This window comes from Taudactylus pleione, unplaced genomic scaffold, assembly GCF_031769625.1.
Source record: "Taudactylus pleione unplaced genomic scaffold, aTauple2 ptg000642l, whole genome shotgun sequence".
In the NCBI taxonomy this organism is placed as follows: domain Eukaryota; kingdom Metazoa; phylum Chordata; class Amphibia; order Anura; family Myobatrachidae; genus Taudactylus; species Taudactylus pleione.
In genome coordinates, this window is record NW_028285044.1 from 207,051 (window position 1) to 233,601 (window position 26,551).

A 26,551-nucleotide genomic window follows, 5' to 3' on the forward strand; every position below is an offset into this window, starting at 1 on the left:
TGTGCTCGTCATAAACTACCGTTAAACACTGAGCAGCAGCTTCAATGGGCCGTGCACGTTAATTCATTTCATGCTACTGCTCCTAACTGCAAACCAAATATACAAGATCTAACCCAACACGTATTACATATCTCCCCTACAGTACTAAACCTTTCTTATATAATCGCCGTTTGAATGGAAGCGAAAGCAGAAAAAGATTATGAATAGAAATATTAAAATCATGAGGAATGATATTTAAGTACATAGTTTGATGTTCGATAAACAACAAATACAACAGAAAGGGCTCATCTATATCCAAGCGGTTCGAAGACCCTTCACACGATTATCACGTTTCAGATGAACCAGACTTCATTTACAGCACTTTCTTATTATTAATATAAAATAGCATCTACATTTGAGCAACATGTATTTAAAAAAAGGGATTTGCCTTTTGAAAAATACAAATGTTGTAGGTTTTTGTTTTTTTTCCAGAGATTTACCTTTTTACAGAGAGTAGGGTGCATTTACCATCATAGGTGCAACATTTACACTGAACTACATTAAATAATCAGCAGTCAGCCTTTATCTAGTGCAAGCTAGGCAATGAATAGGGCTTAATTGGTGCTATGATTTAATGTCAATTTTGCACCTAAATGTAATATTAGTAAATCTGCCATAGCAGTGTGTGTAGATTGCGTCTTAGCTGGCGGGACCATTATTTATATTTCTGCTGTTATAAGTTCAACAATTATAGCTTTTTTACAGAAGCAAAATGTATAATTTTTTTTATTATTTGCCAAGATAGTACCATTCATTGGCACCATAGTAAAGTTACTATACAGGTTGAATCTCCCATATGCAAAATGCTTGGGACCAGAGGCATTTTGGATAACGGAATATTCCGTATTTTGGAATAATTGCATATCATAATGAAATATCTTGGGAATGGGACCCCAGTATACACACAGAATGTATTTATGTGTTATATACACCTTATACACACAGCCTGCAGCTCATTTTATACAATATTTTCAATAATTTTGTGGCTCGAGCAAAGTTTGTGTACATACATGAAATAAATTTATGTTTCATTTACATCCTATACACACAGCCTGAAGGTAATTTTATACCATATTTGTAATAATTTGTGCCTTAGACTAAGTTTGTGTACATTGAACCATCAAAAATCAAAGGTTTTATTATCTCAGTCATGCCAAAATTATTCCGTATTTCGGAATATTTGGATATGGGAGACTCTGTATTATGAAATTCTGCCCGTTATATACAAAAATAGAGCAACATTTTCAATTTTCCATCATTACAATATATCTAGTTACACAAAATTGATTTGACGTCTGAAATTAATACAAAATGTACAATATAACAATATATACTGATACTAGATATGTACTCTGTTTAAAGGGCTTTTCATTGCATGTGGGTCAATGATAAAGTGTATAAAAAGTGTGGTTTTATTTTTGTGATCCCTTATAGGGAAAAATTATTTGTTTTTATTTGGGATTTAATCACCAAAGCATGCATTAACACCGTCTAACAATAAGACACTGTGGTAGAACTATTCTCGGTTTAATCGAATCGTACAGATCAATACTGCCAAACCTGTAAGTCTGGTTTGCAAATGACCACTGTAGGCTCTTATGTGCTAGCTGCTCTAACAGGATCCATTGTCATCGGTCCACCTGACCAGACCACTGAACAGCCAAATACGTTAAGGCAGCAACAATGAGTAACTGCATATCAGGAAAGAAAAATTAATTCATAGCTCTTTGGAGATCGAGAAATAGCTGTAGCTATTCATTGATAGTTTCAAGTTTAGATTTTACCAAATGAGTGCTATACAACCTATGAAAAAAACAGAAAGGCTTAGGTTTAGGATGTTTATGGCATTTTCTGGAAATTAAAGCCATCTCTACTGTCGCACTTCAATCTAATATATAGATTTTTTTTATGCGTCTCTCCACCCGAGGGTTGCTTCATGCACTTGTATTTCCTTAGGCTCCTTCTTCTAACAGTACTGCTGAAAAATGGGGTGCGTCTGCTGGAAGACCAATCACAAGCTGCAATCAAGAGATTGTGCCTTGTGATTGGTCCGCCTGCTTACACCCCCTACAGTAGCCATTTAAAAATGATATTAACTTGTGGCAACTTGCTAAGAAATCGCAGGAAAAGTACTGCATTAAAAAGACCAAGAGGCTCCAGCTATGTAAGAGAGATGTTTATTAAAATTATCATGTAGTTGGTAGTTTAAGTCATTTTTATGGTTTTTATCCAGCAATGCAAAGCTACAGAACTAACACTGCTCAGGAAATTATTTCTTGTTTTCCATTAGCGATTACATACAGGTAACGTTTTTTTTTTCTTAAAGCTACCTTATTTACTTTCCTACTTAATGGTATTATAGTAAGTCATATACTATAAAATACAAATATAAAGAGATACCTTACCAACTCCATATATTATGCCTATAATATTTTACGGAATAATAAGCCATAAGAGAGTAGAAACACATCACCGGTGATACAGTTATTCTGCATTCCAAGAAACGATGTAAGACGCAAATAAGTGACAAATTGGACATCACTAACATCAGTTATCAGCAATAGTCACATCAGTTATCACTAACATCAGTTATCAGTCACATCAGTTATCAGTAAAAGTCACATCAGTTATCAGCAACATCAGTTATCACTAACATCAGTTATCAGCAATAGTCACATTAGTTATCACTAACATCAGTTATCAGCAATAGTCACATCAGTTATCAGTCACATCAGTTATCAGCAATAGTCACATCAGTTATCACTAACATCAGTTATCAGCAACATCAGTTATCAGCAACATCAGTTATCAGTCACATCAGTTATCAGTCACATCAGTTATCAGTAAAAGTCACATCAGTTATCAGTCACATCAGTTATCAGTCACATCAGTTATCAGTCACATCAGTTATCAGGAAGTGGGTATTGTTTCAGATAATTATAGCCCTACTGAAAAGAAAATCAAACAGTTACAGGATATACAAGAAAGCATGCACCAATACAAGGACCGGGATGCTTTTGGTGGATAGCACAAAGTCTTGCCAGATGGTTTACACAAATACTACACTATGTAATGATGAGACAAATAATAATAATTGCCTTGAGCTGTGTCGGCATTAGGTGCCCACCAGCTATGATGCACCAGTTGAAAATACAGGATACTTCAACAAAAGGATTCAATACACAATTATTTTAAAGTGTGGTGAGAGGGATTGTCTCTCACCTGAATTGCTCACATGAGGAAAATAAGACCGGAACATTCTGCACCTACAATAGAAATTTGGAACTCTGGGTTTTCTGGGCTCCACAGCTGAAACTGGAAATACAGAATTCCTGGTTTTCCAAGTCGCCCAGAGCCAGCAAGAGGTGAGCAGCAGAAGAAAAGTTTAAAACTCACACACCTGATGCTCCTTGCATGATGCTGTCTAGCGGTTAGGTAGTAGGATTAAGGGGTCTATGTACTAAGCAGTGATAAGTGACAGAGTGAAAAGCGATAAGTCTGTGATAAGTGCCAGCCAATCAGCTTCCAACTGTCATCTCACAGGCTGTGTTTGAAAAATTACAGTTGGGAGCGGATTGGCTGGCAACTTATCACAGACTTATCACTTTTTACTGCTTAGTACATAGACCCCTTAGTGCCTGTAGTGTCAGGGACCAAGGGCTATGCTGGGAGATCATAGCTAATTGTGGCTGCAACTATGAAGAGCGCTGGGACATTTATGTTTAGTTGTTTATTTGTGTTATATGCATGTGTGTGTCCAGGGTAAGGCTCATGTATGCTAAGTGCAGTGTCTTCTGCCATTAAAAAACACTGCTTTACCGAATGCCTGCCTGTCTGGAATCCTCATTTCTACACCCCATGTTACAAAAGCTAACTGTCTATATTATAGTAACAAAAAAATGAATAACCCACTGGTACTATGATCACCCAATAGTGTAAAATGTATATAACACATGTAACTGTGACAAGGAAGACGTGTCCCCCTCAGCTCTGGGCCCCATAGCAGCTGCACCCCTTGCACCTATGGTAGTTATGCCCATGACCAGGATGATATACATACTTCTGTTTCCACTTTTCTGCTTATTACTCACACAACACAACTGAGGACTGAACAAAGGACTGAAGATTCTCCTTACTGTCACAAGTATCTATATTCACTAACTCTGGAGGGGATGGAGCTCTTAAAGCCATGACCAATGGTCCAGGGCTTGCGAGACGCATCCAGAGTAAGTTTTGTAGTCCTAAAACACAAATTTTTCTTATCCTTTCACACCTCAAAGTAGAAGAAAGTAATTAAGAAAAATTTGATTATAGAGTTATTAACTGTTAATTAACATTAACAATGATGGTCTGTTAAAGTTAAATCGAAATGTTTCTGTATTGCCTTAATTAATTAAGTTCTATTCAAAATAATTGTCTTTGGCAAATTCTTGCAGTGACCAAAAGGGATAGTGACTGAGAAAGCAAAATACGAGTATGTTATCTGTTGAGAATTTCATGAATTTCAGAGCTGCTCGTAAGCGGCCGCTCGTTCGTTCTGAGCGATGTTCGCCCAACTGCGCATGCGTACGGATCGTAATACGCATGCGCGAACCAATCAGTGCGGCCGAAAATCGTTTGTTCACTAAATAGCGAATGCCTGCTATTTTGAGTGACAGGAGGAGGCGTATGTTGGTGGTAACAGCGGAAGGTGCTTGAAAACGGGGAGTGGAGATCAGAACGCAGGCGTGCTTAAAGGTCAAAACGGGCGTATTAAGGGTGTGCATAATTAATACAGCAGCGTCATTGACCACGTCACTGGGTTATTTTATAGTCAGAACTGCTCGCAAGATTGCGGTAGGAAAACCAACCACAAGAATAGCGAGCAGTTCATACGCTGGTTGATGTACTCGATTAATCTAATAAATAACGGACATGACGTAAATTGCGAGCGGCCAGGAAGCGTAGTTTTCAAAAAAACGACCGCATGTTTTGTTCGCTCATTCACACCTAGAGGCGTGAACAGACAGCAAAGAGCGAACGGTTCATTTGAATAGCCACCCCTTTTTCCTGAACGAGCGAGCACAAATAGCGTCCGGCTCTGAATCAGGCCCTAAGACTATGGCTGCACCTGACAGCCTGGGAAAAACAGATAAAAACCAAGGCTCTATTTGTGTTACTGAGGAGCTAAACTCCATCCTTATCTGCTGACTGTCACTTCGACCAAGTCACCAGATGTCACGAACATCACCTGACCACCCCCATAGACCATACATTGTTACTACTTTTTGCTGTATTGCATAAAATGTCTGTATTATAATGTAAATGTAACATCTCCGTTAATCTGTTAATCTACTATATAAAAGCGAAAATTTGTCCTTCTGTCTTTCTATACAAATCCAGTTTACAAGCCACGATCGTGAAATTTTACATACGAGCGTATTAAAACACGGCGGAGGCAACTAAAAAAATTTGAAATCGTAATTAATTACTGTTAATTTTTAATTAATGAAAAACCACAATTTTTGCATAGCATTCGCTCTCTACAGGTCAGGTACAGAATTAAAAAAGGATTTAGCTTATCTACTATTTTTTCTTTTCTATCTGCTCTACTAAATCGAAATGAATTACTGTTACTTTTTAATTAATGAAAAACCACAGTTTTTGCATAGCATTCGCCCTCTACAGGTCAGGTACGGAATTACAAAAGGATTTAGCTTATCTACAATTTTTTTTTCTATCTTCTCTACTATATTAAAGCAAAAATTTGTCCCTCTGTCTTTCTATACAAATATACAGTTTACAAGTGAAGATCGTGTCATTTTACATACGAGCGTATTAAAACATGGCGGAGGCAACTAAAAAAAAATGTAAATCGAAATTAATTACTGTTAATTTATAATTAATTTGAAACCACAATCTTTGCTGGACACTCATTGTGGGGTCTCACGGCATATGGGTAGGGCCTCGGAGCAAGCGTTTTGTGTGGTCATGATCTTAATGTTTATTATCGAAGAGAGCTTTAGCAGGCTTTGCCAGCATTCTCAGCTCTCTGACTAAACCAAATTATGCAACAACATTTACTTCTTTCTTCCAACTGTGTCAAAATGATGACTTTGCAAGGACCCTGCTGTACTGCGAGCTGTCAAAATATTACACATGGAATGCTTCTCCCAAAGTTTTTCTGCGCAGAAAACAGGGAGTCGCTTTAGATGGTCATCCTGGTATCAGAGCAACAGAAGCTCTTGGCCGTGTTTACACTGTACATCCGACTAATTTTGAATGCTTCTATCTCCAAAGTTTGCTTTACACCTTTACAGGTCCTACTTGCTTTGAAGACCTTAGGACTGTTGATGGGGAAGTTTGGCACACTTTTCGTGAGGCCTGCCTAAGGAGAGGTTGGTTGGAGGATGATGTGTAAACAAACATTCTTAAAATCCCGGGCAACGCTGGGTACTCCAGCTAGTTATGTATATAAGAAGGTCCTGCAAATCTCCTCCAAAGGGTATAATTCAATCTGATTTCTCATTATACTTACTCCACGTCGCTCTACACAGAGAAGTGGAGGAGTCTCTTTAAATAAGCCACTATTTGCTTTATCACAAACAGACTGAAGAAAATAATATTTACTTAACATCAGTCACATCAGTTATTAGTAACATCAGTCACATCAGTTATTAGTAACATCAGTTATTAGTAACATCAGTCACGTCAGATATCAATTCAAAAAGCTGTAGTTTTATAAGTGTATTTCAGTACAGAGTACTATGAATATGTACAAATTAAATAGTTCTTTCTATATGGCTTTGATTAAATAATAATTTATATTGCCATTTTAAAAAGCAATGTCTAATTACCTGAGTGTCTGCGGCTCTATTAGTCTGACCAGCAAACATCCTTTCAAACCTGAAAATAAAAGGTAAATTCAGATACGGTTATCACAAACAGTAAAATGCACACTGCATATTTAAAACCGAGATACATTTTAAATGAATTTGAGTAATAACACATTATGTCAGGTATAATTGCAGAAGAGAGAAGAAAAGTAATTATCTTGGGACATAAGCATAATAATTTAACAAATTTCTCCTAATAAAAATACACGGCTTGTTATAAAAAGAAAATACTAATTATTACTTACTGTAGCTAAATATTTTAACATGCTATTTACTTACATAAAGGGTCTGAAGCAGAGCACTACACCAATTGGCATACCATATCTTGTGTAAATGCTCACTGCACTTGCCCAGAACAGTGTCATAAAACAAAAAGGCAGCCATACACTATCAGAGAAAAATCACCACCAGAAAGACAGACCAATTACCTGACACTGCCATGCACTGTTAGATTGGTCAGCCTGTCTGATGGGGAGTACACCCGAGCACAAATCATTGCTTCTGTTGGGCATGCTGGAAGACTTCTCATGCACAACAGACCAGTAAATGGTGCTCAGTCGTGGCCATACACTATGCAATTATTGGCCGGTCAGACAATAACTGGCTAATTGAACAGATAATTGCACAGTGTATAGCCACGACTTGCCCGCTCCTGGATAGGAATAATGGGGGTGTTCTAAAGCAGGCCAATAAAAGTAGCGGTGGGCACATGCACAACAGGAAAAAGAAGCACATACACCTAGGAAAGCCATATGCAGGTGATTGGCGCAGGTCTTAATAGCAGATGAGGACCGTCAGAGGCACTAGCTGGCTGTTAGCAAATGATCCCCTAACACAAATGCTGATGAAGACATCACTTGGGCATAGATTATGCTTTTGTGAATGTTTTGAAGCAAAGCATATGCGAGACGCAGAGCTTTTTCTGCTGTATTAAAGAGGTTTTTGTAATATAGTTGAGGTTTAATAGCAAATGCGATTGTTATTTATTTATTTATTACCAGTTATTTATATAGCGCACACATATATTCCGCAGTGCTTTACAGAGAATATTTGGCCATTCACATCAGTCCCTGCCCCAGTGTAGCTTACAATCTCTATTCCCTATCACATGCGCACACACATACACACTAGGGTTAATTTGTGTTGGGAGCCAATTAACCTACCAGTATATTTTTGGAGTGTACACTGTCTGTACATTATATAACTATTTTACAAGAGGGCAGTCATATCCTGAAAAAACTACAACTGTATTATGACAAGGCAAACACAAAAGGGTCTTGGGGATGATCAATAAGCTCAAATTCCGTAAAACAGAGAGTTTCTTTTTACCCGGAGGATATGGTGAAAGAATTTTATAATTACTACGAGTAACTTTTCAATCTCAGAGTCCTCCCACAACCCAAATTTGGCCGACAGTTTCCTCCCCACTCTTACTGACCAACAGCTCCTGGCACTGAATGCGGATTTTACTGAGGAAGAGATTTTAGTAGCATTTAACAAATTAAAAGCCGCTGTGGCCCCAGGAACTGACAGTCTCACTCCACGGTATTATAGAAAATTTGTACAGCCTTTAGTGCCCTTTCTAATGGAAGCTATGCATCAGTTATAGACCCATATCCTTATTAAAAGTCTTATGCTAAGATATTGGCAAACAGACTGGACCCACTTCTTCCTACTCTGATTCTCTCGGATCAGGCAGGGTTCATATCTGGCCGCTAGGCTCTGGATAACACCCGATGATCCATCGACCTGATCTATGCTATCCATGATCAAAAGCTCCCAGCTATGGTTCTGGGTTTAGACACTGAACAAGCATTTGATCGCATTGCTTGGCCAGTCATGTTTATGGTCTTTAGGTCGATTGGTTTCGGAGGCAAATTCTATTATGGCGTTACGGCACTATATAAGAATCCAAGAGCATTGGAGTTGGCCAACAGGGTCGCTTCAACTCCCTTCTCTATTACAGATGGCATTCTATTGAAATAACAAGTGTTTTTTATAAATTGGCTGCTGACTGCATACTAACAAATGATGCATGATTAACAAGTTGTGAAAATTAATTAACAACCAACATGTGTATATAGTGAAATTGTCAGAAAGCAATTACTTGCAAGAAAAATCTCTTTATTAACAAGTTTATTGATTATTGTGAAGTACTGTCTGTATATTGGATCCTGGAGTATTACATTCGAAATTTAATTTATTTATTGCTGTGGTTTATGATAATTTTTATCTTTTTTTATGTGATTATTATTTTTATTAAATTAAATTCTTCAATTCCAACTAATTGAATAGCGCTTTTTATAGAAGTTTTTTCGTAAAGATAAACTCTGTTAAGTCAAAGGGAGCAATAACCTTTAGAAAGCCACAATTTGATTAGTGATCTATTGTCACCAGATAGACCAGCGCCTAGATATTTTCTCTTGGTTTTGTAAATTGAAGCGGGAGTGCTGGGAATGGAATCTGTCTCCTCCCTTCTGTGGCTCCCCCGACTGGCGCCACCAGGGTCCCCTGCGGGTTATCTAGTCATATTGCATACATTAGCTATCTGGGACTTTGCTAATCCCCTAGTAAAATCGATCCCCAACCGAACCCAATAGTTCCGCTCTTTTACAATCCCAAATTCCGCATAGAGTGCAACCAGACTTCATTTAAATCCTGGTAACTTGGGGGGGGGATCAGAGTGCTAAATTATAATCACACATGGTAAAATGCTGCCCACATTTGATGAAGTGTAGGCCAAACTCTCCATTCCACACAAACATTTTTACAAATATCTACAATTACGACATTTTCACTACACTGTTAAAAATCGACTGACAGACATTTGACTAGATGTGAATCACGGGCCCTAAGTCTTATTTCTACCCTGTACGCAGAACGCCAGTGGTCGGATCTGAGAAATCCACATGAATTGGCATGGGAGACTGACCTTGGGAAAACCCTAAACAATGAAGACTGGGAGGATATACGCAAAAATGAGCCCGAAGTTCACCCCTTTTGGACTGAGATAAGGGCTCTTGTTAATTCCATAATAGGCTTATTATCTAAATCCCAAATGCTTTCTCTTTCCACTGAGCATCCCAGGTGCCATCATCTTATATTGATTAAACACATTTCTGGTGGCCACATCAGATGTCGGCATACTGGAAATGTAATAAAACCCCACATATACTGGAGATTTTGGCCTAAGAGGCATATACATTCTATGGCATACATAACTAGTAGTTCGCATGGCTCTTCTAAGAGCTTCTGTAAAACCTGGGAATCGTTGACCTTACACTTTTATGTTCCTCCAGCATTTTCCTGACATCTTTCTAAATCCCCTACATTTGGCTATCACACTCTCGGACTTCAAACTTTGCTGCAGTCCGGTAGAGGCTTCAGATGAGTTTACTATAGCTGGGCCGAAACCCCTCTCCCCGTCCCGTTTTTCTCCTTACTGTTGTATTTATCCTGCGGCCAGCCACTCTGCAAATTTATTTTTCTTCTTTGCAGCTATTTACATTGACTGTTATATATCTATATATATATACACACATACACAGTATGAGATGGGTGCAAGTGGGAGCTTAAGGGTCTATCTTGGGTGCCTGGCATAAACCAGATATAGATGTTACTGTTGCCAACTGGAAAGCTTTGTATGTAGAGGGAGTTATTAAGTAAATTATACCTGTTTTTTGCCAACTCTGCATCAGTTCCGTAAGAAAAAAATAAAAAAACACTTCTAGCAGTAAAATGACAATCTGATAAGATGTTCCACTGAAAAAAACACCCTGCAATGTACACCACTAATTATTAGTTATTTCATTTATTAACAATTATAATATAGTGAACACCTATTACACAGCTCTTTGCAGCATATTTCAGCTATACACATCAGTCTCTGCCCCACTGGAGCTTACAATCCATATTCCCTTCATGCATAGTGTGACACAGTTAGGTTAGGGGGTCCCTCTCCTGGGTAGAGGACTCCTTCCTTATATACACACACAGCAGCAGGGAAGCAGCACACCAGTCTGGATGCGAGTACAAGCTGGTCGGCGCCAGTCTTTATTGTACAATGTCAGAAACATAAAGAAAACATAAATATAAATCCTAGCCCTGTCGGGGCACTAACTTCACAGGTAGTTCCCTCACTACCAGAACCTGGCAGGGCCCAATGCCCTCGCCAGCAACAAAAGCACAGCACAACACTCACAGTTAGGTATCCAAGTGTCTCTGAGCAAACTCCCTGTCTGCTCTCCCAGGTGAGACAATCAGCCCTAAACACACTAGGCTTATATTGGCCACTCTCAGGTGAAAAACTAACAAGCCTGTTACCAGGCTGCGAGAACCAAAACCTGGAGTGGCCGTGGGTGGAGCCCTCCCTCTCCTCTCACCCACAACCCCCAGGTCCCAAACCGGCTTTTCAAAAAGCCGAAACTCAAGCCAGCTACACTGCAGACTTTCTCCTGGGGGTTTAAAACACAAAAGACAGGAATCTGGGACAAATGTACCTGCCACAGACCACTTTACCAGTGATCCTATCACAATAGTCATTCAGATTAAGGCCAAGTAAAGCTGCCTTAGGGAAGGTAAGTAATGTGCAGGGGAATATGTTGGCTACAGGGGTGATGAGGTTTACTACAGAGATGGTGTGGGGAAGAGTTAGGGATTACCATCAACGGTTTTGCAGTCTTTGATGATATATGACCGATAGAAAGTGTTTTTTGCCATCAATGGCGATGCCCCTATACTGAAAAACATCGGTGATCTGATGTCTTATGTATATGCATGTGCAGCGCTCAGACATCAATGGCTCAACCACTGATTGTTTCCTCTAAGGCATCGATGGCTATCACTAGGAAGAGTTACTACAGAAGTGACGTGGGGGGAGGGAATGGCTCCTACAGATGTGATGGGAAGAGAGAAGTTACTACAGAGATGAAAGGGGGAGGGTTACAGGAGTGAAGGGGGAAGAGATACTACAGAGGTGTTAGGGTGAGGGCTAATAGAGAGGTATTACATAGGTGAAGCGGGAGGACTACAAAGGCGATGGGAGGATAGCCATGTTACAGAGGAGATGGGAGGATAGCCATATTACAGAGGAGATGGGAGGATAGCCGTGTTACAGAGGAGATGGGAGGATAGCCATATTACAGAGGAGATGGGAGGACAGCCTTGTTACAGAGGAGATGGGAGGGTAGCCTTGTTACAGAGGAGATGGGAGGATAGCCTTGTTACAGAGGAGATGGGAGGATAGCCTTGTTACAGAGGAGATGGGAGGATAGCCATATTACAGAGGAGATGGGAGGATAGCCGTGTTACAGAGGAGATGGGAGGATAGCCATATTACAGAGGAGATGGGAGGACAGCCTTGTTACAGAGGAGATGGGAGGGTAGCCTTGTTACAGAGGAGATGGGAGGATAGCCTTGTTACAGAGGAGATGGGAGGATAGCCTTGTTACAGAGGAGATGGGAGGATAGCCTTGTTAGAGAGGAGATGGGAGGATAGCCTTGTTAAAGAGGAGATGGGAGGATAGATTTGTTACAGAGGAGATGGGAGGATAGCATTATTACAGAGGAGATGGGAGGATAGCATTATTACAGAGGAGATGGGAGGATAGCCTTGTTACAGAGGAGATGGGAGGATAGCCTTGTTACAGAGGAGATGGGAGGATAGCCTTGTTACAGAGGAGATGGGAGGATAGCCTTGTTACAGAGGAGATGGGAGGATAGCATTATTACAGAGGAGATGGGAGGATAGCATTATTACAGAGGAGATGGGAGGATAGCCTTGTTACTGAGGAGATGGGAGGATAGCCTTGTTACAGAGGAGATGGGAGGATAGCCTTGTTACAGAGGAGATGGGAGGATAGATTTGTTACAGAGGAGATGGGAGGATAGCCTTGTTACAGAGGAGATGGGAGGATAGCCTTGTTACAGAGGAGATGGGAGGATAGCCTTGTTACAGAGGAGATGGGAGGATAGCCTTGTTACAGAGGAGATGGGAGGATAGATTTGTTACAGAGGAGATGGGAGGATAGCATTATTACAGAGGAGATGGGAGGATAGCATTATTACAGAGGAGATGGGAGGATAGCCTTGTTACAGAGGAGATGCGAGGATAGCCTTGTTACAGAGGACATGGGAGGAATCAAGGTGGTGTTATAAAAATTGTGTTGCTACAAAGGTGAAGGGGGAATGCATCTGTTACTACAGTGGTACGAGGTGGAACGTGTTGCTTCATAATATACAAGAAGCTGTGTTACTACTGAATTGAGGCGGGGATGCAAACTGCTACTACAGAGGTAAAGGGGGAATGGGTTACTACAGAGGTGGGGAAATAGAAGTGTGTTACAGGGGTGGTACATGTCTCTCGCTGTATGTGACATACCCACTCCCACGACATGGCCTGTACAAGCCCCTACATTGATTGTATTTTGTAGGATTTGTAATGCACTCTCCGGTACTATGAAGCTTTTGTTGTGCCTAACAAAAAAAATTAGGTGTCAAGAAAATGCCTTTAACTAGAATTCACTAAGAGTGATGTGTTCACACAAGATGATAAGCAGCTGTATCACAACAAACAAAACAGACAACACTTTTCTGTTTTTTTTTTTCCCCTTTTGGCAAAAATCTGTCAACAGTGACGTGACTATTGTAGTAACAAATAATGTGGCTGCGAGCCAAGTAGACCCATAAGTTCTTCTAAGAAAATATGTACTCACTCGCGCCAAATGGGCTTTTCAACTGAGCTCCTATGGATAGTCTGCTATTAAAGGGTATTCTAGCGCTCTCCAATTCTCAGTTCAAAATATGTCTGATACATCACAAGGTCAGTTAGTGTCTCGAATAGTCATTTTTCAATGTAGAACTGAAAGGCGCATACTTAAATTAGTTGTGTAACAACCACCGTTGCCAGGCATCTTTGTAACTGAATACAGGTGAGTGCATTTGTGTTTTCCAGGAGTTCTGTGCCACATAACCATCATATCGAAAAGAAGACAGCCACGCTCTACTATGTGAGCTGCCATCAGAGTGAATGGCTGCTCAGTTTATATTAGATCTGGTTTACATTGGTCATATTGGTGCTGGCAACAGGTAAAACCTATAAAAGTCTAAATAGACAGAAATAGAATATACCGAAAAAAAGAAAGCAGTCAATTTTCTATGCAGCACTTTTTAAAGCTACAGCACCGGTATCGGCTGCTGGCTTTAAAGGGGCAATTATATTAAATACAACACACACCTGGTATAGTAATTAATATTTATTGCTCCTTTAAATCCAGCAAATTAAATTGATGAACACGCGGCGTAAAGAAGGAGAGGAGTGGAGGGAGCCCACAAGAAAAACGGATATATGGGCTCCTGGGCATTTCATTACACCCACTGACTGTTATGGTGGAACAGGAGAGGATATTCCAATCTACTTTATTTTGTAAAAAAAAAAAAAAGAACACCCAGGCAGACAAGGCATATTACATATACAAAGAACTACATGTTCAATATATTAGCGTTTAGATGAAAATAGTACCAGACAGTCTGATACAAGTAACTCAGAGAAAAAATACAAAAAGAGGCAAAAAGAAAAGCTCTTCCTGGGGCACACTTAAGTTTTAATTTTTAGATAGAAATGTAATGTTTAACATTTTACTTTTATTTAACACCATTAAAATATAGGGTGAACATCTATATGGTCACTAGTGGATTGTGGCAGTGTTTTAAAAGTGTGCCCTAGCAAGTTTTTGTTTTTTTTGTTTCTTTGCATTGATCTCCTTGAGTACAAACTCTTGGGAGCACAGCCAACAAAGTTATGTATTGTATAGGAGCACCCTATCAAGCCTATAGATAGTTGGCTACATTTGAAATAAATTGACAGTTATTTAATAATTTTTCCTGCATGGAATAAACCCCAACCTCCTTACATTATTTTGATACAAGGCAGTGGCGTAACTAGGGTATTTGGAGCCTAGGGCAAATTTGAAAATGGAATAAAGCAGTATTTTTTGGAGAAAATAAGTAGTCCTGGCAAATTTGGGGTACATTAAAATGGGTGCTAGCATATTTTAAAGTCACTAAAGTGAGGTTTTAAAAAAACATTAAAAACGCACCTGCAATCATAAAAACACATCACCCATACTTGCAGACCCCCAAAAAGTCTATTTCGCTAGTTTTTATGCTTGAACCCCCATTGTACTTTTTCACCCCCAAAATGAAAGTACTTTTTGGGGTGTTCCTCACTTTTTTTTATACGCAGTTATCCTTTGGGGGCTATCCCAAGGGCTCTGAGTGGTTTCCCCACCTTTGCACCCCAAAATTACAAAAATTCACTTCTTTTCTCCTGCTATTCAGAGGCAAATCTTTTTCGCCTATTACATTGCATTGTGTTTCCGCATACGCGAAAAATATTTGGAATTGAATACAGAGATAAGTTTCCGACCGAAAAGTCGCAGTCAGCGATACTTTTTCGCGGATCTCGGCTCTTCGCTTCTAATTGAATAAGGCCCTAAGCCTGAATTGATCATTGCTTTATATGAAAGAGTAACATTTGGGGATGTATTGTGTCTGCCAATATGAAAGAGAGCGTGGCCAAGACAACCACTCATTGCCGAGAGCTGCCAGAAACGGGGCATATCTTGCAACATTCCGGCCACGAGACAAAGGTTTCGTTAGTGAGGTTACCGGTAAAAACACCTTAAATTGGGACTATTGCACTTAAAATGTGTAGTTCGGAAGAATGCAAGTATATACACTTCCTCTTCAGGAATGTGTTAAGGTGCATACACACACAACGATTTTTTGAATGATTATCGATAACGATATCGTTTCATTCAATCGGTGAAAAATCGTTCACTTTCTGAGCTAAAACGATGAACGATTATTGTTAATGCGCGTTCACGTTTGTAGTTCAGTTAGATTGACCAACTGAACGATTTTTATTAAGGGAATATGCAAAAATCGTTTGTAGTTCAAAAAAATCGTTCATTACACTTTAAAAAATCTGACAGAAAATCGTTCATAAAATCGTTGGTAACAAAATCGTTGTGTGTGTATGCAGCACTAGAAGTAAACATTTTGTAGAAAACGGTATAGTGTTGGAGAAATTTAATTTCATATATCGGTTTTTTTATTTTCTTTGTGGAAGGTTATAGAGGAAAATCCTTTCCACCCATATAAATATACTCTCATACTGGTAACCCGATGTCCCAAGTAAGGGTGTCCCAATTTGGTTGGCAGACTTGAAAAAGTATGGGGTAGTGGGTGAGCACTAGACCCAATCACATGCCAGAATCTCTTGATTGTGGCTTGTGATTGTCCTACTGCTCAACCTATCCCCCGTTTCCTACATACAATTTTCAGCAAGAGATGTACAAAGAGCCATGGGAAATACAGCAAAACAGAGCAGCCTTTGGGGCGCCAGCTAAAGGAACGAATGAGGGGGGCTACAAAATCCTTTTTTTTTACTGTTTGATAGTGCAGCTTTAGATAGACCTCTCAATACCACCTACCAGGTGCAAAATGTGATTCTCAGTGATTGGCTTGCAGTTTCCTCATTAATAGAAATTACTGATGGGTGTATTCATACACAGGGGAATGTTCAGGGAGATCACAGCAAACAAGATAATCTGGTTGAGGGTTTTGAAACATATTAACCTTTTTGTCCACTCACTAAGACGTTCGGACCACCAGATTTGCAAAAATTGCTGCCACAACAAGATACCAGGTGATCAACAGAACAAGGAAATTGGAAAATGACCGCGGCGAGTGACCTTCCTTTTGACATTCAGAGCTGCTGAATATGTGTCCATCTCATTTGCATGCTGGAGTATCTGGCATTATAAATTACAAGGATAATCTATTCCTACACCCTGCATCATTTTTGAAACCTTTAGAACTACTGAACTAAATGTATTTTGCCCACCTCTTACTATTATTATAATTATTATTTATATGAAAAAGTGCCTAAAAATATTAAATTAGCTCAACAGAATAACTTAAAAATGAAACATTTCTGGAACAAATGACCAGTGAGACACATGGATAGTTTATTATATACTACTAGGAGGTGACCTTATATGAAAAATGACAGTAATAAGATTTTATAAATTGTGCCTTTGCAATAGTGTAATTATGGTAGAAATATGCACGCTATTGTGATGTTAATGAATGTGGACTGAAGTGTGAATGAAACAGTCTACACGGCAGTCACTATTCTTACCAAAATGACATAGTGACAGGATATGATAAGAAGGCAATTTGACATTTTAAATATTTCCTACTGAACAGGCGATACCTTATCTTATACAGAATAACCGGTACTCAGAACTGCACGGAGAACAAAGGAAGTTTATAAACAAATAGGGGACAATTTAATTAGAAGAAATTACAAATCAGTGCCTGGGAATAAGGGACAAATCGCAAATATGACCAAATGGGGAAAAAAGAGCATCTATGACGTGTCCCACAAATGCTTTGTTTCTAATATATATATTAATATCCTCATTCTTTATTCCAATTGCTGCAAGTTCAGCAGATATATAGTGCTATCCGCCAGCACAGTGTGCACACACATCACTGCCTGCATCTATCAGTTCTGACACACAGGAAAACAAGTTTATACTTTGATTTGAGATAAATAATCTAGAAAACCTATGCAAAATGTAGCTTCTATTAATTAAACATGAGGATACGTAAAATGTTAACATTATGTATACATGTCCAGTTCGGGATGCGGTCAGAATGCCGACTGCTGGGATTTCGGCGGTCAGAATGCAGATGCCGGAATATGCCGAACCAACATTTGTCAGGAAACCGGCGCCGGCATCCCGACTGCTGGAATCCCGTACTGGGGTTAGGATAAAGATTAGATACTAGGGGGAGGGTTAGGGATAGGCTGCGGGGAAGGGTCAAATGCAGAAGTGTGATTATTAAATCACATGGAATCACCCCAGGAATGAAATCCTGATAAGGAACTTAAGATGTGTAGTATTTACCTCTCGTGTCGAAGGAAAACATTGTTGAGGTTGTCATTCACTATAAGAAGCTCTTCTGTGAGTTGTTCATGGGTCACGCGAGGTATAAGGTCCAGGACTCTCTGCTGCATGGATCGGCATGTACTGTTCAATTCCTGGGAACAAAACAAGCAAGGCAAGCTGAGCTTACAGTGACAGGAATTAATATGGCCCATTAACACAGCACAACAACAGGTCATTTGCATCTCATGGGCTGGTGAGGAAATAGTACATCAGTCAGTGTATCTACCCAACACCTTGTAAAACACAGATATTAATTGCTTTATAAATGTTTATATATGCCCAACAAAATAGTTTCTTCTGATACTTTACAAAAAGGTACCAAAGCTAACCTACTGAAAGTAATACATATTAAATATCCACCCTATCTGATTAAAGCACTTATTATTTTATTGTCATTTTTTTTAAGTCTATATCAGGGGTAGAAAACCTGTGGCACTCCAGCTGATGTGAAATTACACAACCCAGCAAGCCCTGCCTCAATACTGCAGGTACAGCATGCTAACATGGTGACAGGGCATGCTCAGATGTATAGATCCACTGAACTGCCACAGGTTACCTACCCCTGGTCTATAGTAGGCCGCTTTTATCTTTTAATATAAGAAGTGACATCTGCAGATAATGCAGAGGCTCTGCACCATATACTACACTGTAGTGGCGTCAATAACTAACAAACTATGCAAAAGCTTTTAATAATAGCATTCCACTTTCTGTTCTATTTGAAAACTCACATTAAAAAATATGAGATATGGTAAGAACTTACCTTGTTATCTCTATTTCTACGAAGTCCATAGGGTTCCACAGGATACCTTGGGGTATAGGTGTGACGTCAGTCATCGGGCACCAAAGAGTTAAGCTTTCAGCCTCCCAGGATGCACTAGGTCCCCCTCCTATACCCCGCCCCCGAGCCAAGGCATCTCAGTTAGTTACCAAGCCATAGGCCGGAGGAGGAGAAGAAAGAGAGAGAACAAAGATCTGGACACATACAAGAATCACATTCTCACCAGAGGGAGACGGAAAACCGGTGACCAGAGCAAAGCCCATCAGCAGCACAGGTGCCACAGGGCGGGAGTCCTGTGGAACCCTATGGACTTCGTAGAAATAGAGATAACAAGGGTAAGTTCTTACCATATCTCATATTTTCTACTTCAGGGTCCATAGGGTATCCACAGGATACCTTGGGGATGTCCCAAAGCAGTATCCTTTAAGGGTGGGGACGCTCCTGTGCAGAAAGGAGAATCCGCCGCCCGAAGGAAGCATCCTGAGAGGCGAAGGTGTCAAACCTGTAATACCTCACGAAGGTATGGACAGAGGACCACGTAGCAGCCTTGCAGATCTGGACTGCAGAGGCACCACGTCGAGCTGCCCACGAAGGACCCACAGACCTAGTGGAATGAGCCTTCACAGAAGGAGGAACCGGCAGGCCTTCATGAAGATAAGCTTCAAAAATAGCCATACGGATCCAGGCTGCCAAAGTTTGCTTTGAAGCAGGCCAACCCTTTTTACGGAAGCCATAGAGGACAAACAAAGCGTCCGACTTCCTAAACGAAGAAGTGCGGTCAACATAAGTCCTTAAGGCCCGCACAATATCCAAAGAGGCCTCACCCACGGAAAGACCCGGTGAGTTAAAGGCCGGAACAACGATTTCCTCGTTAACATGAAACTGGGAAACAACTTTGGGAAGAAACTCGGGCCAAGTGCGGAGCACTGCCCTGTTCCCATGAAAAACCAAGAAAGGGGGTCTACAAGAAAGAGCCCCTAACTCAGAAACAAATCTGGCCGAAGCAATAGCCAGAAGGAAAACAGTCTTAGCTGTTAGCCATTTAAGATCCACTGAGCCCAGTGGTTCAAACGGCGGTCCTTGGAGAGCCCTCAGGACCACAGCCAAATCCCAAGGCGCCACAGGTGGAACAAAGGGCGGCTGAATGCGGACAACACCTTGCATAATGGTGCGCACATCCGGGATTGTAGCAATCCTACGGTGAAACCAGACAGACAGGGCCGAAACCTGTACCTTCAAAGAAGCAAGGCGAAGCCCATGATCTAGTCCCGCTTGTAGGAAGGCGAGAATCCGAGACAGACGAAACTCCCGCGGTGCATAACCTCTCGGTCGACACTACTGGAAGAACGTATGCCACACGCGATGGTATATCCTCGCGGAAGACGGTTTCCGAGCTCGCACCACAGAGCTGGAAAACCCCCGGGACCTCAGCATGGCCGTCTCAACAGCCACGCCGTCAAAGACAGCCGAGTCAGGTCCAGGTGAAGACAAGGACCCTGAGACAGAAGGTCCGGTCATAGCGGCAGCCGCAGAGGACTGACCACGGACAGACCCTGAAGGTCTGAGAACCAGTGCCGTCTGGGCCACGCGGGAGCTATCAACAGGAGCGTCCCTCCTTCCTGTTTGAATTTCCGGATTACCCGTGGAAGAAGGGAGACCGGAGGGAACAGGTATGCGAACCGGAACGTCCACCGGACGGACAGAGCATCCACCAGAGACGCCCCTTCGTCTCTTGTGCGAGACCCGTACACCGGCAACTTGTTGTTGTGCCGGGACGCCATGAGGTCGAACTCTGGAAGACCCCACCTGTCCACCAGCAGTTGAAAAACGTCCGGGTGCAGGGACCATTCCCCCGGATGAACGTCCTGGCGACTTAGAAAGTCTGCCTCCCAATTTAGCACTCCCGGGATGAAGACCGCTGATATGGCCGGAAGATTGCGCTCCGCCCAAACCAGGATCCGAGAGACCTCTACGAGAGCCGCCCGACTGCGGGTTCCTCCTTGCCTGTTTATGTAGGCCACGGTGGTAGCGTTGTCCGACTGGACCTGTACTGGGTGACCCTGGAGAAACCGATGTGCCTGCTGGAGAGCATTGAAGACCGCACGGATTTCCAAGATATTTATGGGAAGCTCCGCTTCTGTCGGCGTCCACCTGCCCTGGAACAAGTGTGGACCCAAAACCGCTCCCCAGCCCCGAAGACAGGCGTCCGTTGTCAAAAGGACCCAATTTGGAACCCAGAACGGACGTCCCTTGTTGAGGTGGGTCGTCTGTAACCACCAAGCAAGGGACAGGCGTACTTCCGGGGTGAGCACAATCGTCTGGGACTTCAGAGACTGAGGCAGCCCGTTCCACTTGGACAGGATCAGGTGCTGCAGAGGTCTGGAGTGAAACTGGGCGTATTCCACCATGTCGAACACCGACACCATGGAGCCCAGTAACCTCATCGACGAGTGTAGGGACACCCGGCGGCTGTGCAGACAACTGCGCACCCTTGACTGTAAAGCAGAGATCTTGTCCTCCGTCACAAAGATCCTTTGCTGTCCCGAGTCCAATAAGGCTCCAAGATGCAGAATCCTCCGAGACGGGATTAGAGTGGACTTCTGCCAGTTAATTAGCCAGCCGTGCCGTTGCAGCAGTGCAATGGTCTGGTCCAAGTGGCGTAACAGGAGCTCTGGAGATCCTGCCACCAATAACAGGTCGTCCAAGTACGGCAACATGCGGACTCCCTGCAGCCGCAGAGAAGCCGCCATGACCACCATCACCTTGGTGAAAACCTGTGGTGCTGTCGCCAGGCCAAAAGGTAACGCCCGAACCTGTAAGTGGTCGCTGCGGATTGCAAACCTGAGGAACTGTTGATGGCGCAAAAGAATAGGGACATGCAGGTAAGCGTCCTGTATGTCCAATGACACCATGTAGTCCCCAGGTTCCAGCGCCAGAATGATGGACCGTAGGGTCTCCATCCGAAACTTCGGTACCCGCAAAGACCTGTTGAGTGCTTTGAGGTTGAGAATCGGACGATACGACCCATTGGGTTTCTGTACCAAAAAAAGATTTGAATAGAAACCCTGGCCCCTCTGGGAGAATGGAACAGGCACTATAACTCCAGCCTGGAGCATAGTGTGCAATACCTTCCGCAGCTCCGTAGCCTTGTTCCGGTCTGATGGGAGACCCGTGGTGAAGAATCGAGCCGGGGGTCTGTGCCAGAAGGAGAGGGCGTACCCGTGGGAGACCACCTCCAGAACCCAAGTGTCTGTCGTAGTGGTCGACCAACACTGGGCGAACTGCAGCAGGCGGCCTCCCACCCTGGGATCCCCCAAAGGGAGGCCCGGACCGTCAGGCCGCAGGCTTGTCATCTGGCTTGGGGGCCGGACGTCTGGTACCCCATGTCTGCTTCCGGGGCTTGACCGATTTCTTAGGGCCAGCCTGTCGAGGAAACGACTGTGGTTTGGGCCTGCCCTGGGCCCTAGATGACCGAAAGGACGATGGTCCAGAACCAGAAGGAGCAGCGGCCGACGGGAGACAAGCCGATTTGGCTGCCGCTAGCGTGGCCACAATCTTATCCAGATCCGGACCGAAGAGAACTTCTCCGGTAAACGGCAACGCCTCCAGACCCTTTTTGGAATCTGTGTCCGCCTTCCAGGATCGCAGCCACAAGGTGCGACGAGCAGCTACCGCTGCTGAAGAAATCCTAGACACCAGAGTACTAATGTCTAGGGCCGCCTCGTTGATGTAGGTGGCCGAATCACGGAGATTGCCAATCAACTCCGCCTGTTCGGCCGGACAGTCGGAATCAAAAGAAGCCTCTAATGAATCCGCCCAGCGCTCCATCGCTCTGGCAACCCAGCAAATGGCCATAGCCGGCCGTGCTGCCCCCCCCCGCAAGGGAATAAGCGGACTTCAGGCAGATCTCCACCTTGCGGTCCGTAGCATCCTTAAGGGAGGACATGGATGGCATCGGCAATGTGGCACTACGGACAAGACGGGTCACGTGAGAATCCACCTGTGGAGGGGATTCCCACTTTGCAAAATAATTATCCGCGAACGGATAAGCCACCGCCAGGCGTCTCTGCGGCTGGTATCTTTTGCCAGGCTGTTTCCACGCCTCCTCTAAATGGTCCACCAACTGACCCGAAAGAGGAAAGACTGTGGCATCGCCCTTCACATCTTTGAAAAAGGCATACTTAGATTTAGCCGCTGGGGGAACTTCGTCCTCAATCACCAAGGCTGTGCGGACCGCCCGAATAAGTCCAGGAATATATACTTTGGACTTAGCATCAGCGTCCTTAGCATGGAGAGGTTCCTGATCGTAAGGATCCAGAATCTCCCCATCATCAGACGTCCCCTCGTCATCCTCATAAGGAGCCGACAGAGACGCCACCGGCCGTTTATGCGGCCGCATCACAGACTCCCCTTGCAACACATCCGACAAGTGCTGTACAGAACTCGTCAGGGAGTTAACCCACGCTGGCTCCTGAGAAACCGGGAGCGGGGAAATAGGGAGACTGTGGGGTACCACCAATTGTCGTGGGAAACCCTGCATGGGTGACGACACCACTGACTGCTGGGACAAACCCATCGGTGTAAACGCGGGCTGCGGAGCTAAGTGGCCCACTAAGGCTGTAAGCGCTTGAGCGAAACAAGCCCAGGGCGGCCCCTGTACCGGTGCAGTAACCGTAAGAGGCCACGCCATAGACAAACACTGCCGGCAGAGGCCCTCCGCGCTACCCTCCCCCTCCGCTAACGGTACTTTACACGTAGTACACTGTAGCCGGAGGGGAAAATCACTTTCAGACATGATGGCACCACGTATGTGACCCCTCTCACCAATTATATATTTAAGAGGCGAGAGACCACCCTGCAGCACCGCACCGCAAGGGCTTAGCAGAAAAAACAGGGACAGTATAAAGCTGACAGTTTAGAAAAAAAGTTACAGGCAGCAGCGCTAGCACAGTCACATACAATGCAGAGAAATAACAATTCCTGCACTAACAGCGCTGATCACTCAACTACACAGACACAGGGCCTGGTAGGACACAGCGCTGCATACACAGACCTGACCACAGCGGAGGAGAGGTATGCGGGGGACCCAGACCACGATGCTTCCAATGCAGGCTTCCAGCAGCGTTCACCATGCTTCATAAAAGATGGCCACCGAGGAGCAGAGAGAAGGCTGGCCTGGGGGAGGAGCGCTGACACAGGGCCAGTCAGCACAGTGCAGAGAGGGCTGTGTGCAGCGGGGGAGGCGCCGGCTGTGAGACAGGGAAGGCGCGCTCCCCTGGCATGCATTTAACCCCTGGGACGCAGCAGCGCTACCGCTCTGCTGCTGTCCGCTGTCCCAGGGGGTAGTGGAAGCGCAGGTTGGTCGCCTGGCTCCACGCTGCAGCCAGTCCCCAGGGAGCCCCCTGCCTGGGGACTTAGGACCATGTGATCAGCGGGACCCCGCTGCTTACCTCTGTCCCCCTTGAATCCGGCCATGGTCCGGAACATCTGGGGTCACCGCTAGCTGTGACCCCAGATGTCCACCAGCATCCCCGGATCAGTACCGGCATTCTGGTACCGGCGGGGTGTAGGGAAGACAGCATGGACGTCAGGACTGACTGTCCATGCTGTTCATCCAGATGTGCAGCCACAGCTGCATGAAGAAAAAGCTTCAGGGGCTCTTCTAAGCCCCCCTCTAGCAGGTGCCTCCGACTACGGCCGGGCACCAAACGAAACTGAGATGCCTTGGCTCAGGGGCGGGGTATAGGAGGGGGACCTAGTGCATCCTGGGAGGCTGAAAGCTTAACTCTTTGGTGCCCGATGACTGACGTCACACCTATACCCCAAGGTATCCTGTGGATACCCTATGGACCCTGAAGTAGAAATATATTTAGATAGATATACATGAGGGGGCATCTCACACAACTGTGTATCCAGTCAGCGACCATATGTTCTCCGGGGGATCCACTCAAGATGGCGGTGGACGGGATGCCGGACATCAAGTTACCGATGCCGGAATCCCGATGCCCGTCAGAATGCAGACACTGGCATTACGAAGGGATCAAGATACTAACATCAGCATCCCGTCCGCCGGCATCCCGAAGGTAAGTATGCCGGTTACGGTTAGGCTGGGGATGGGGGATAATGTTTAGGGACCTGTCGGGGTGGGTTAGGCTGCGGGCAGGGGGCAGTTAGGGTTAGGCACCATTGGGGTAAAGTTAGAGTCAGGCACTGCCCGGGCAGGGTTGGGTTTAGGGTGTGGGAAGAAGGGGTTAGGTTTAGGCACCATCAGGGGGGGTGGTGGAGGTTATGGTTAGGCACCACCAGGAGAGCGTTAGGGGGGGAAAAGAGGAGGGTTAAGCTACTTACCGACCCCTGTCGGGATCTTCTACATCGGTATGCCGCTGTCGGTCTTCTGACCACCAGCATCCTGTCTGCCGTTAAATCATACCGATTCAGTTCTCTGGCATACCCACCGTTACACTCTAACAGTCTAAATAGATCTGTTTCTGCCCTTCTCTGACAACGGGGAGCAGCACTGATTACAAGGTATTGGGTTGGCATTCTGCTTATTCCACCAGAGTAAATATAACAGCCATGATCACTCCCATTTTTTTCTTAACAAAAGCCCCCAATAAGCAGAACAAAATGCACCTTATAGGAGGTTCTTGGAAAACACTGCTTGCAGTTGGCAATGCTCCATATTGCCAATAGGTGGAGGCAGTACCCTTGTTTATTTACCAAATATAGCAGACTATTGTTCACAAAATGTCTCAATATGTCCTTTTAAGTCCCATCATTATATGCAAGCTGCATATTGTACATCATGGGGCAGTCTCGCACAGAACTCGCCGATGACTGCAGTCTATTACATTTACCCCTATATATGTTATATCACCATTTACCTTACATGTAGTGGGATAAAAAATAAAATTCACATGTTCATGTTACATTTCTTCAGTCAAACAGAAGTATCCGCAAATGGGTTAAGCATCAAGATCAGTGTACAATTTGGCCACACGCATAGATGACCAAATTGGATGATATTCACTATTTTGACGTTTGGCCAAGAAGCTTACGTTCTCCTGGCTTTACTGGTGCATGTTCTGGTTACACACCAGCATTTACCATCATAACCAATAATGATCTCATGCATTGTTAATTATTAGGCATCACAGTAGTTCTGCGGCCACATAAGATGTAAGATTACCCTTTATAGCAGTAGATAACACACCATGTGTAGCCAGCATAAGAGATCATGAACGTTCAGCATGAAAGCCGCTGCTGCAGTTGGAGATCACAGTCACAGCTGGAGCACAAAGTCTGAATCCTCGTAAAGATAAAAACATGTATAGAGAGTAAAATTATTGCTTCCGCGTCTCCTACCTGCAGCAACTCCAAATCAGACTGTTTTGCTTTCTGTGGCACCAATTCGGTCAGCATGTCCGACATGACTTTTACATTCCCGTTCACTACTTCCAGCTCGCTACGAATCTTTGCTAACTGCAAGAAAAATAACATGCATAAAACAGATATTAGGTAAACAAGTCATATAAACTCCATGTCATTTAAGCTAGTGCTCACTAAAGTAATAATCATAATAAAAGTACACTAACTTTATTTTTCCATCCATATATTTGTCTGATGGAAGAATGAATATATAAATGTATAATATTCAGTTTGCAAAGTTTTTAAATTGTGACAATTTTCCTATTACCATAAGAGCTCCTGTGGGGAATGGGCAGTATGATGGGCCACCAGTGTATGGACTCTGTTGCAGGTCTACATTGGGCAACGATGGTATGATCCCTGTTATATGTACATTGAGCCACAAGAGAATGAGATTTGTTATATGGTTT

The 26,551-nt window shown here is 43.4% G+C and overlaps 1 protein-coding gene across 2 annotated transcripts in view; it reads right to left on the reverse strand.

Moving 5' to 3' along the window:
- Positions 1-26,551, reverse strand: part of TOM1 (target of myb1 membrane trafficking protein) — a 170,083-nt gene that overhangs the window by 52,432 nt on the left and 91,100 nt on the right. For both annotated transcript variants that reach the window (XM_088455108.1, XM_088455110.1), the window contains exons 7-9: positions 26,079-26,195; positions 17,894-18,027; positions 6,876-6,924 (exon numbers count right to left, since the gene is read on the reverse strand). In XM_088455108.1, coding sequence (XP_088311234.1) covers positions 6,876-6,924; positions 17,894-18,027; positions 26,079-26,195 — 300 coding nt within the window. The remainder of the gene's footprint in view (positions 1-6,875; positions 6,925-17,893; positions 18,028-26,078; positions 26,196-26,551) is intronic.